The 14,059-nt window shown below is 33.7% G+C and overlaps 1 protein-coding gene across 1 annotated transcript; it reads left to right on the top strand.

The window, feature by feature from the left end:
* The first annotated feature begins 11,212 nt into the window (after window positions 1-11,212).
* Window positions 11,213-13,332, top strand: LOC112718052 (E3 ubiquitin-protein ligase RSL1). The gene is made up of 2 exons (XM_025769963.3): window positions 11,213-12,267; window positions 13,233-13,332. Exons 1-2 carry the CDS (start codon window positions 11,429-11,431, stop codon window positions 13,294-13,296), a joined length of 903 nt encoding a protein of 300 aa, XP_025625748.1. The 5' UTR covers window positions 11,213-11,428; the 3' UTR covers window positions 13,297-13,332.
* Window positions 13,333-14,059: the final 727 nt, after the last annotated feature.

Consider the following 14,059-nt stretch of genomic DNA (forward strand, 5'->3'; position numbering starts at 1 on the left):
ATCTCATCAGCTGCATTTGTTAGTAATGGGGTAGATTAAGTCGAAGTGTCAGTGTGTATTTGGATATTTGTATATTAGCTGATCATTTTAATTTAGATATTTGAGTAAAACTTTTTAGTTAACTTTATAAGAAAATTATTATTTATATACTAAAATATAAATTATATGTAAAATTTGGCAATCTCGTTTTTTAATAAAAAATAAGACAATAAATTTTACTTAGTACTATGAATACATATTAACAAAAAATAGTTATGTTGGTCATAGGGATTGAAATAAATTAAAAAATCTTTTATGCTATTTTTTATGTTGTATATTTGTAGTACTCTAAGTACTCTTTTTTAGTATGCTATAATTTTTTACTACTATTAGTTTCTACGATTATTTTGTTTATTTAATTTACTTTACTTAATAGGATTAGGAAATCATATTAAAACTTGCATGACAATATCTTAACTAATAATAACTAGCATGCATCAATATATATAAAGGTTGTGGAGCTTTTCGGCCACATTGAAGAGGACAACTACAACTGGGCCATCCGGCCAAAGCATGCATGGCCCTATTATAGTTGCACCCTGCAGATCGTAAGCTTAGTAAGTAACATTAGTTTCTAATACACCACCTTAAGACACACCATTGCTCCTTAATCTACAACTAAGATTACCCTGCTACGCAGTAGGTACAAAGTTTTAATTAGTTATAATACTATAGGGCAAACAAGTTCTTCAAGGCAGGTCGCCATGGACATAGAGGCTGCCCCCACCATTAGATACGTATCTAGAATTCACAAAAGAGACTTCAATACTCTAGGAGCTTATGGCATGTGGATAATTGTGGGATCCTAGTCTTTGTTGGCCGTGATGTCACGCCATAGGTGCTCTGCCTTTGCTTCCACGAGTCCTCGAAAATGATTCTCTTCAGATTGGATGAGATATGCGGCTGTTCTCATTCTAACTGCAAGTGTGCTCGCCTGCATGAGTCCAAGTCAACACAAAGCATTGTTACTATCATTGTGTTGTAAGGTATATGTAAATTCTATGTAATAGATTATGAGCAAAAGGTGTAGCATAATCAATAATTGGCAGAAGCTTACCGGAGGACTAAAATCTTTGTGGAAAATCCTCCTTCCTGCTGCAGCCAGTACAAGCACCAAACAGCAGTTTCCTCACTAGAGCGATGATTAGGGTCATAAAAATAAAGGTGATTAATTTGAAGAATGACTAGCTAGCTTCAGTTGTTCAAAAACTAAATTATGCACAATAAACCGATGATTTCAAAAAAAAAAAGATTTCTGCTAACCTTCCTAGCTCGCTGGGGATGTCCTTGGGATAGTTAAAATTTCCCCATGTAGAGGGATCGCAAGAGCCATGCTTGAAGTGCACAACATTCCTCTCCGTCATGAACAGTTTGCCTAAAGTGCGTCACTGCAACACAAGGACGAATTACATATGTTAGTGGGTAAGGATCGAAAGGCTTAGTGAAAAAGAATAACTTAATTGGTTTGCAAGTTACAATCCGTGTCATGTAGGTCTCGCGCCGGACTATGCTCTCATTGTCACGGCAAACGTCCAGCACATACACCTTCAATGCCTTAATATCTAAAAGCATTAGATACCACCCATCAGCAGGCTCCAGCACTGGGACAAAGACCTGAGAAAGGGTTTTTTAGATACATCAGATGGTGCAGCTAAGCCTTTCTTTTAAAATTATGGATGACGTGCAACAGCAAGTTTTCCTCTTGTAATGGTTATATCGTGGACTTCTTACATGATCAAGTTGGCTGGTCTCTGGCATCCACCTGTACTCATATTTGTTTTGTGGTTGCTTTATGGCAATCTCGCGCAAGACATCAGCTGCAAAATGAGACGGAAAGAACCACACACGTGGTGCTATGCTTTTGGAGCATCTCATGGATGCAAGCATACAGCAAGCATTGATAATCTACATTTAAGTGTTCACGTAACAAAGTCAAGGAACGTAAATAATCCTCACTCTCATGACATACAGGAAATGCAAATTCGTAAACTAGTCGTTGTTGGTTTATAGTTGTGGCTATGACAACTTACATCAGTGTGTGAAGTCCATGGCGGGATGAGAGAGAAGAACATTTCCCGCGGAATTTCAAATTCAGCAAAGTGGAAGAGTACCTCACTGCACTTTAACATGATCGGGTAAGATATTCCAAAGCGTTGGGTTGTATATATGTAGCAACATCAACTGAAACATAACTAAAAGGACATAACTAACCTATATTTTGCGTCGTCGGTAACCTTGGCAAAGACATAGGCAGCAAGCTTGGACTGCTCGATAGAGAGTCCTATGTCCAAAGTTGGTCTGAATTGCATGTCATGGCTCTGCGTCAATAAAGAGACATTATGGTAAAAGTCCCGTACTTTATAAGTCTTCACATGTTAATAAACAATGGGCAGAAAAAGTTGGAAAAAAGCTACCATGGGGACAGCCGGTACAACAAACTGCTGGGAGTTTCCAGAGGGGCCACGGTGGTGAGGACCAGGCCGTCGCAAGAGAGGCCGTCTACTCCCCGGCTTCCCACTCCGGGTCAGATTCGGTACTGTCAGCAGAGACCCGTCCAGGGTGGTCGATGTAGTCTGCTCTGTTTTGGCTAACTTATTTGGTTTGCCATCCGATGGTCCTGAGGCATACAGTCCCACGAGCCCAGTCGTCGGCTCGACCTGGTTCCACATAGCCTGGTCGATCATGTCCTGTATAACACAAAATGCGTATAAGTCATCTAACCAGGACAAACAGAAGTACTGTTTTTGAATAGGCTAGGAAATTGCAAATTGACGTACCTTGTTCGACGGAGTGGTGGGAGTCTTCATTGACGATATATTGCTGAACAACTTCGGTATTCCAACCGACCAATATCCCACATCCGCTAGGGGTGGAGCCATCACAGGGAAAGTGGTGCACCGGCGCGGTGTCGACCGAGCCTCATCGATGACCAAGTCAGGCTCATCTGTAGGGGAGTCGGGCACGAAAAGTTCAAAGATGGAGCGCTCCTTTGATGGACTCTTATGGAGACTCTTGGGGTTGTTTTCAGGACCCTTACCCTTCTCTGTTGATGACCTCAGCTGGGTTAGTGTTGTCAATGTCTGGCATGGATGACTATGACTAGCAGTTCGGCTGCCGAACTCATATGGGCCTCCACCTGGTTTGGGTACCATCACAATCGAATGGTGGTCTTCCTTGTCACGTTGGGTGTTCTGCAAAATCTGTAGAAGAACACCTTCCGCAAAAGTTGCCTTCTTCTCTATCTCCTGCATGCGACCATCTAGCTCGCGCAACTTCTCCTCTGTTGACTGTCCCGTACAACGCAGTACACATGTCAGGTATAAAAGGGATAAATCCTAAGAAACATATGTATAAATAGTACAAGGAACTAGAAACGAGCAGGGCTACACTTCAAGTTATTTTCCACATCTCAAAACTCTAAGGCATACTTCATGGCTACATTAAGCATTGCGGCATACCGTAGTGCACCCACACTACCATGCATACTTCTACAAGTAATTCAAGTAAGAAGAAGGTGCTTACTTGAATCAACTCCCTCAGTCGGCGCTCCATTGCGGTTTCATCAGCTTCGGTTGGCAACTTGGTTGGAGGATCTGCCACCAGGTCAACCAGTGTCTGTCCCTGCGGAATATCCGAAAATTTTTTGAGTAAATTAAATTCCCGTCACCATTCATATTCTCTGCTAAGGAAACAAGATATTGAGTATCTTCTTCCTACTTCACAAAAGATGAGGGAGAAGGGACTCACGACGTCGATTGTGAGCTCCAGGTTCATTTGTGATCCTCCATATTCATGTGCGTCGAGCGGTGACGTAGCACTTATGCTCAGCAATGAATCGTTCCTGCAACATAAAACATGGTATTATTCCGTAAGCAAGCCACAGGTAACCACCTTTTCACAATAAAGTGATCACAAAAGAAACTAAAGTAGTGTGCATACGCTTCTGCTGGAATATAATCCTGTGAGTCGGGTGGAAAGCATTCCATTCCTTCCATGATTCGTTGTTAGAAGGTTACTGGACAAGTACTCTATGTGAACAAGAAACTAAGATGACGGTAGGAAAATCGTAACGAAACCAACTCTATTTGTATTAGGGCTATGGAGAAGAATGGACGAGTGTACGTAGTGTGTATTCAAAAGGTAATTTGGGGAAAGTAGCTACCCTTACTTGTCCATTAAGAAGTTTTTAAAACTGCAAATCGCAGGTTCAAATGATGATAGTACCCTCTATATTATCAACACGTGTCATCTGATGTTACAACTCACATTGTTCTTCGATTGCCCTCTAAATGGGGAGAGTATTACTCAGTCCTTGTAGCAACTTGAAACAAGTCAAATAAACTTGTTTTATTTTTACTTTGACTTGCATGGACCATCCCTTTGGTCATTTTGGATTTGTTTTTTTCTTTTAATGCAGACAAACACTACCATATCAAGGCCAAGGTTCATGTGTGTGGTATATAAAACCTAGTATGTCTATCCTTAATAATAATAATAATAATAATAATAATAATAATAATAATAAAAAAAAGCATCAAGGGCTAGTAAAAATTATGATAATTATATTAGTAATAATAATATTAATAAAATTTAGTATATTTTTAAATTAATTTTCTAATATACGTATATATTATTCTAATAGTAAATAAAAAATGTTGATAAGATTATTTTTTGATATCAATATATAAAAATTGTACTACACAGTATTAAGAATTTTAAGTAAATGTTAAAATAATACATATTGACATCGAAAAATTAATAGTATAACATAAACATATTTGTAAAACAAAATCAATGTAACAATCAAAAAATATTGATAGGTTTCTTTAAAGAAAAAATTCAATTATTAAATAACTAAGTCGTTACATAAGCAACATTTTATGACAAGAATTATGAATTAAGTTAGTCGTTATTATTTATGATTTGGATAAATGAGATTCAAATCATAGATACTATATTTAATTAAATTTTTACAAAAATTTACATACCTACAAATTACCTAATTTCTTCGAAAAATTTTTGAATATACAAAAATTCAATGAGAAATTCACTATTGAGAATTAAATATAATATTTTTGAATTCGTACTTTCAATAAAAATAAGTACCTAATTCAATCCATCCTAAACAATTCTATACTCACTATAAGTTATGCATCTAAAAAATTCTAAAATTAATAAAATACTATTTTTAGATGCAAAAAATTTACTATATGTTTTTATTCAGTATTTAACTCACATAATATGAAAATTTAACTTATCATTTAGGCAAACTTAAAAATTCTGCACTTGTTATCTAAATGAATGATTTCCTTTAATTTCATAAAAATAAACGTAGTGGTAATTTTGTTCTCAAATGATTATTTATGTTTATTCGATATTTAAAAAAATTAACTATTCAAGGTTACTAACTTTATAATGGAATATTAATGTACTCATATTAATTTTAAATTAAAATTTCTAATTTTTTTCACTATACATTAATCCGATGACTTTTAAAGAATTATAAATTAAACCTTTCTTCTAATTTTAATCATCTTAAAGTCCAGACAACCCGAAAATCAACCAAGTACATTAATTTAAATCAGTTAATTGAGTAGGTGAAAATCAACAAAATTTACAACCTTGTCGACACAATATGTAAACTTACCCATATATTAAAAAGAAAAAAGAGTTTCAAAAAATCAAGACATAAGATTCGGTTTCAGAAAATACTAATTTTTTAAATTTGTTTGGAAACTTTTCCTCCACAATTAATGTTGATACTGTAGGCTAAATAATTTAGACAATTCAAGTCTATCTCAAGTATTAGCTATATAATCTCTTTTGTTCAAGTTAATTATCATTTCCACTTCCTTCTATTACTCTTGTAAACTAAAAGGATGGTGAGAAACGCCTTTTCTCGCAAACTAGTTCCTGCAGGGAGTAGACCCAAAATCATCATTTCAATAGTCTGACCGCCGCGTGACTTGAAAGAACGACTGCAGGGGCCATTCTCTACACAGTCGACATGAAGTGACATATTTGGCAACATATCACGAGGATATCCTCAACCGTTGATTCTGAATTTTGTTTTCTCTTATTCATATTAATCTCATCTAATCCATCTGATTATCTTTCCTTGCATTGGCTATTTCTATGATGAGACTCATCACTCCCTTTAATGTCCATGATGGACAATATTGCTCTGTTACTAATAAATTTAAAATTTTACCTATGTTCCTTATGCAACTGATTTGAAGATCACAACCATTCTTACCTATGTTCCAAATGCAACCTTTCTTTTTATAGCTATAATTATCTGACTAACCGAAACTACCACAAGAAATCCGCATGGACTTCTCCTCCCACTTACTCCACACCTTCATAGCCTCACATCTTCTCCAACTAAAAGAGAAATTTGAATCCCAACCCGCCCATTTTTCCCGAAAATAGTGCAACATTTACCACTTACCACTTAACCACACTATACCAACGACTTTTTCCAAAACCTTTTATCCATCAACCCCTTCAATGGACTCACTCTAGATTATCCCCATACTATCACTGTGTCTTCGAGGGATGGATACCTGGCATATATACCACCATTGAAGACATCCATGTCCAGATTGAAGACTACGACAACAGCGTCTGGAGGACTTACGATACAATGGACGAAGCGGATGAAGCATGGCTGATATACTTTGGTAGAGGCGATCGTGAGCATGGAAAATGGCGGCTGGATAACGATCTTGCACCTGAACCCGTCGCTACGGACGACTACCGTGCTTCCCAAATGGTTGCATTGAGAGCTTTGCATAAACGTTACAACCTCGAGCGACACCAGCTGGCACCAATACCACTCCATCGTAAGTACCTTAATCCATCGTGTTTCTCTTTCAACGTAACAACTCCTGTACACCTACTTACCTTTACTTTCTAACCCATATTCTTTCTCTTTAGCCAACGAGGTGGTCCCTGAAGAGCCAGCTCGCGAGCCTTTGTTGGCAGTCAGCATGAGGGACTGGGTGAGAAAGGCTTGTGACTCACTAGATATTCCTCCTCCAATATACAGAGTCATTAGGCAGACAGCTTCACATGACCGGAGATGTTATCGACACCTCGCCTCTGTCGTCCCCTCCGGAGCAACAGATGCCTTAGTAGTGTCTGGCAGATACGCCTACGACTTCGACACAAGTCACGAGGATGCGGCTAGGCTATGCCTTCGTGCCCTATCCAAGGTTCTTGACACATTCGTTGACGATTACAACTATGACCTCTTGGAGACGTGGAAGACAAAATACATCCACTTGACCCAAAACCTTTGTTCCCTGCAATCTAGGCTTAACGATGTCCCTGACACCAACGATGCACTCCGCGAACGTATATTCGACCTCGACCAGCTCCAACATCATCCCGACAACGGTGCCAGTTCTAGTAACCCATGATGGACGGTCTAGGCACCAGACCTGCACCCAGAGACCGCCGCTTGTGACGTTTCCAAGTGACGATTCCAGTAAACTTATCCGCTGTTGCAAATGCCTTAGCAATCCTTTCCATATCGCATTGTACTCTTGTTAATGAACAAATGTTACTTACCTTTTCATGCAGTTAACTTACTTTTCGATCATGCATTCTACCTTAGTTGTTCCATCATTAAAATAAATTCCATTACCCACACCATGCACACTTGGAATGACTTCCCACTAATCATGCTTTCCCTTATATTACTTTTCATCTCAACGAAGACAACAGCGAAAAATAACTATTTATTCTAAAAAACTAATATCATGCCCAATAATTGTCTATTCTAAAAAATTAAACATAATGAATTAATGCCTTTCTATAAATAACATCGATCCATCTTGAAAAGAGTAACTGAAGCGCGACAATACGAATAATAATGTACTTATGTACTACTTCATAAGTAAAATTGTCTATTTTTCACCTAATCAACACTTTTCTTCTATAAAATCAACAAAATACGATTTAATTTTTTAATTTACACGTGTATCAAAAACAGAAAATTACTTTGTATTAAAAAAATAATATTTAATTTAATACTATTATCATATATATAAAATATTATTAATTTATTTAAAATTCATTTTATTTAACAAATATGTTTTCATATCCATCATTTTTTTTGGAGTACAAAATATAAAATACTTAATTAATATAAAATTGTTACCTTACCCAATACAGGCAACTACTTTTATTCTCCATTATTGTATCCATTCTCAACATCTTGCCTCCCCACATTATTTATTTTCCTTGATAGAAACGGGCTTAATCACAACAAAAGAAAAAACTAGAACAAAAACCAAACACAAGTTATATATTTCAAAAATTGAATTACATAACATTATTTTACAATTGGCCCAACATCAAGCTGTGTACCAAAAAAAAATTTTAGCTGAGCTCCACAACAACAAGCCAGCTGGCTCCAGCCGACATTAGGTCCAGTTTTGGAATCCAAGTACTTCATGTCAATGCCACAATATATTACCGTGCAAATCAGTTTATCCCACACCATGGAACTTAACCGTTATATTTCACATTATTAACCGTCTGTCCCATCTAAACCATTAACATATTTTAATTTATATTTGAACGGTTCATATGTTTGCCATATCAAATTCCATCTCCGTACATTGTCATACGGGAACACCTTCCTATAATTTTATATGCCATAGAAATTTAGCAATACACCATGAGACAATGATATCATTATCGGGCTCACGTAATGGGTCACATCTCATCTGACTTGGCGAATCTCTGTTTATGTTTTTTTTAGTTAATATTTGGTCTTTAAAATTATACTTATGCCTTAATATGATTCTCAAAATTTAAATTTACTTAATTTGATCTTCAAACTTAACATTCGTGACTCACATGAGCTCTTGGCTTTGTTTTTGTCAAGAAATTGTTAACAACGTATTTAACGATTGACAACTATCTTATTAGACTTCCTAATGGCCATTCAATGTATTAATTGAATTTTATTTTACTTCAATTTGCTCTCTGTGAAACATTTAAAATCCTAATTTTCATTTCATTTAAGGGTTTTAAAGACTTTTAGAGAATAAATTGAGTTAAAAAATTTCAACTGCCACATCAAATAACTGTTAAGGAGTCTAGCGTGACAATTGTCAGCATAGTTATCAGAATCGGACCGGACCGGTCGGTTCGACCAAAAAATTAATAAACCAATGGTCTGGCGGACCTGCAATTGAACCAGTCAACGGTGGTCAAATCCGTTGAAAATCGGCCAGTTCGCACTCAGACTGCATTCAACCCGCGCGAGTCCACGGTGCACCTGCGCGCTGCTGAATCATCGTAGAAGCACCCTGTTCACAACTCTAAAAATGCAGTGAGAAAGATTCGAACTCGGGTCAACCGGATAAATCAATGACCCATCGGTTGAACCAGTGACCTAGTAACCCTGTCGTATGACCGGGTTAATTACCGGTTCGGTTCTGATAACTATGACTGTTAGTCTATCTGAGTACGTGGTTAAGGATGTGTTTGTTTTTTAGACTGAATATTATGTTTGGTGACTAGAGACTAGAACTAAAATTTTAGTCCCCAAATACAAAATTTCAGTCTATTAAGTACCTTCAAAAAGTGGGAACATAGAGAAATAAAATTTATAGGGTCAAAAACTGAAACTTTAATAATTTTTTTTAAAAAATACTCTCATTTAACATTTTAAATTCTAAATCTAACCCTTAGTGTCGTATTTATCTTAAACTAATATGATAATGAGATAAAATTCGGTTCGGTATATTTTACACCAGACACAATACAGAGATTTAATTTAGTCTCTATCTCTCAGTTTCTGTTAGGGTTGCACATGGGGTCGGGTGAAGTCGGGTTCGTCTTGACCCAGACTCGATCCAAAATAATGATTGAGTCTATTTTTGATACTCTTATCCGGTCCTAGACTCGATGAAATCACATTATTTTTTGGGCCACACTTAAACCGGATCTAAATTGGGTAACATCCGGGTCTTGATAAACTTTATGCAAAAAAATTTGTTATTGAGAAATTGATATTCATATTTGAACTTGAATTTGTCCATAAATTTTAATTTTATAATTTTTTATCTATTTCTAATTCAATAAGTTTGACGAAAAATAAATCAATAAGATTGTAATTAATTTGAAAGACATATTTTTTTATAGTGCATCACGACATCACCAAAATTTGAATCCTATATTTTTTGAACCTCTAAATTTTTGAAAATAATCATTCCATAATATTACAACATTCACGTAATAATAACTGGAGTCTAATAATAATAATTTGAAGTCTTATAATAATAATTAAGTTAATTACACACCAAAATACATATTTAAAGTCTCATGAGAATAAAAGACTTTTTTTCTTTATAAGTAACTCGAATTTTGATCCGAACACAATTTAATAAATTAGTTAGGTCATTTATTGAAACTTCAGGTCTAACCGGATCACAACAAAACTGGACTAATTTAACTCCAAAGTAATTGTATCCAGATCGAATTTTTGGGCCAGACCGGTTATGAACACTACCTTCTAGTTTCTGTCTTCTTTATCTTTTCTTCTTTCTTCCAAACACATATTAATAGTTTTGTGACAAAAATAGAATAAGGGACTACTATAAATAAAAATATATCTAGTTAGTAGATCAAATTAAATAAATTAAAACTTAAGAATCAAATTGAGATATGAGCGATGAATAAATTTTTTCGAATTTTTTTAATTATTTGATAAAATATAATCTTTCATCTTATATTCTTTAAGTAGAACCAAAAACAAAATATAAGAGAAAATATATTAAATGATAAAATTTCACACTCTCTAAATAATTAAATAAAAACATTGAAAAACTCCCCTCTTATATAAATGTAATTTCAGTTCCAATTTGAATATTAACTCGCCTTTTTTTTAAGGCCAATTCTATGGTGCCTTTTATTTGGTGCCTAACTTTTGCCTAAGTTACTTTTTATAGTAACTTTAAAATATTTCAAATTTTATACTTTTAAATTTAAAATTAATTATTTTACCTATTTTAGTAGTTAGGCAATACTTTTTAGCCCCATAGCAAACACTTTTTTTTTAGCTATCACTTTAATAGTATGATCACAATTCACAAGTAGTAGCAGTCATGCATTGGTTTAAAAAGCAGAGTAGAAGAAGAACTGAAAAGTTCGTTAATTAATGCTGCCATTAGTACCAATATTTGATCTTTTCGTGTTATGAGCCCCATTCATGGCCTTGAGAATCTGGAGAAGACTGATTACGTTTCCTAGATTGCCATTATTATATGGTGATTTTGTAACTGTAAATTGTAGCAATTAAAGTATTAAAATCACTACAATTTTGGTATTGATATATCATATTGAAACACGTGATAAGCATATCAAAATCATGGAGGGAAGTTCTGCTTCTTCTTCTTCTTCTTCTCAATTCTCAAAGTCTTTTTCTGATGTAGATGATTCACTACTCTTAGTTGATGATTTCTACTTCTCAGCTCTCTTTGATTCTGAAGAATTATTCCCAATCAATGATGAAAAATATGCAGAGGAACTACATTTACAAGAAGCTCTGTATTCTTCAGTTATAAGCCTCAAGAGAAAACTCAAAGAGGTTCATTCTGAATCTTCTACTCATCAAACTCATCATCATCGTCCTAGTTATCTTCATGATCATCAAGTATTCTTGTGTGCTATTTGCATGGATTCAAAACCATCCCAAGAGATTTTCATCAACCAAAACTGCAACCACTCATTCTGTGATGAATGCATTGCAAAATATGTAGCTGCAAAGATTCAAGAGAATATATCAAATGTGAAGTGTCCTGAACCAAAATGCAAAGGAATATTGGAGCCGCAGAATTGCATGTCAATAATTCCAAAGGAAGTGTTTGAAAGATGGGAGAATGCACTTTGTGAGAATCTTGTTCTTGCAACATCAAAGAAATTCTATTGCCCTTTCAAGGATTGTTCAGCAATGTTGGTGAATGATGATGGGAATGAAGTTGTGACTTGTTCTGAGTGTCCACATTGTCATAGATTGTTCTGTGCACAGTGTAAAGTTGCATGGCATGCTGGAATGGAATGTGGGGAGTTTATGAGTTTGAATGAAAATGAAAGAGAGAAGGAAGATCTTATGGTGATGAATCTTGCAAAGGCCAAGAGTTGGAGAAGGTGTTCTAAATGCAGAATGTATGTTGAAAAAAATCAGGGATGTTCACACATTTCTTGCAGGTTTGGTTAATTCATTTCTAATCAACAATTAGTCTTCTTTTTCGGCACAATCTTATAATGTTAATGTTACTGTTTTTTTGGTTCTATTTTTTTGTTATGCTTATGTTCATAATTTGTTGATTAAGCATTCCTAATGAAAAATCATGGTTTTGTTTGTTTAAGCTATGAAGCATGGACACGCTAAGTTATTATGTTCGCGTGTCGGACACATTTTGGACACAGACACTCATTGATGCTCGTCCGATCACTTGTCCGACACGCATGTGTTCAATATTAATAGTAAAAATTCTTTTTCGAAAACGCCCAGACACACATAAATATAGTATATATTATTATTTATTAAAATAAAAAATATTTTAAATACTTAATATAATTAAAATAAGACATTAAAAATAATTAAAATTTTTAATTTATATTTTAATATCAATAAAATATAAAAATATTATTAAAATTTATCTAAAAAATATTTATGCGTGTTTCTATGTCATGTAAGATTTTAAATTTTGCTTAAGTGTCCGTGTATCATACGTTTTAAGAATAAGTATAGGAAGTTAATCTTTTAATTAGTTAATGTTAATTATTTTAAATTTTATATGAATTTTCAACTTTTTTTTTAGAATTTATTCTTTAATCCTAGGATATAAGATTTATAGTTTAAGATTGTGTAAAAAAAAAGTGGAATTTAAAGTTAAAAATATATAATTCATAAAACAGCAGAATTACGGATTAAACTATTTAGGCTTGAACTCTTGATTTAATTACGGTTGTACTATTTAGATTTGAACTTAGCTCATGTTTCTTATAATAGCATAATCTTATATTTCATAATTTGAACTTGATTAAATAAGAGTATATAGTATCTAATTAGTACTGCCTTTTTTATTTGAATTAATTTTAATTTTAAAATTACTCAAGTTTTATTTTATTGTATTTTGATTTAATTTTTTAAATTTCTTGTTTTGTAGGTGTGGCCATCATTTCTGTTATGCTTGTGGAAAGCCATGGAATCAGTACCATGGTTGTACATAAATATATATCACTATGAATTTTAATATTTCATCAACTACTTAGATTACAAGTGACAGATTTACTATTTTCAGAAGTTAGAAGCTTTTGTGAAGTTGTAATGCATACTGATTTTGTTGTTAGTTATGCTCTTTTAAATACTTATATATTATCTAACTAATTTGACTGTCATGCTATCTCCCTTAGAAGCTCCCATGCTATCTCCCTCTTTTTCGTATGGATCAACTAATTAACTAACTTATCTGACTCAACCTAGATCGCTATATTCCTATAACTATATTTCTATCAAGGTTTATGTAATTTTAAGATATTGTAATCCGAAAAAATTGAAATGCAAATAATTTATTTTAATAACTTGCTCTTTTTATAAGTTAAAAAAAATTATTTATGAACCTATTTAAATTAGTCTTAATTTAATTTTAAGTTTTTTAAAATCTTATGAGATAAATATTATATTTTTATTAAATTATACTTGTTTATTTAATTTATTTGATTGGTATGGTATTTTAAAAATTCATAACGATATTTGTAACTAATTAAAAAGATATATTTATATTCAAATATTTTTTTTAAATTGATAATAATATGTTTTATCTTTTTGAATCGTTTTTATTTTGTATGAAACAATGTATCCATAATCACCATTTAAAAATCAATTAAAAAACACGGTTGAGTATTAATATATCTAATTTTTTTTTTTGTGTTATCTAAATCTAAATTTTTTTATCTTTATTTAAATTTTAGGAACCGTAGAATCTATCTTATA

The sequence above is a fragment of the Arachis hypogaea genome, chromosome 2 (genome assembly GCF_003086295.3).
Source record: "Arachis hypogaea cultivar Tifrunner chromosome 2, arahy.Tifrunner.gnm2.J5K5, whole genome shotgun sequence".
Classification (NCBI taxonomy): domain Eukaryota; kingdom Viridiplantae; phylum Streptophyta; class Magnoliopsida; order Fabales; family Fabaceae; genus Arachis; species Arachis hypogaea.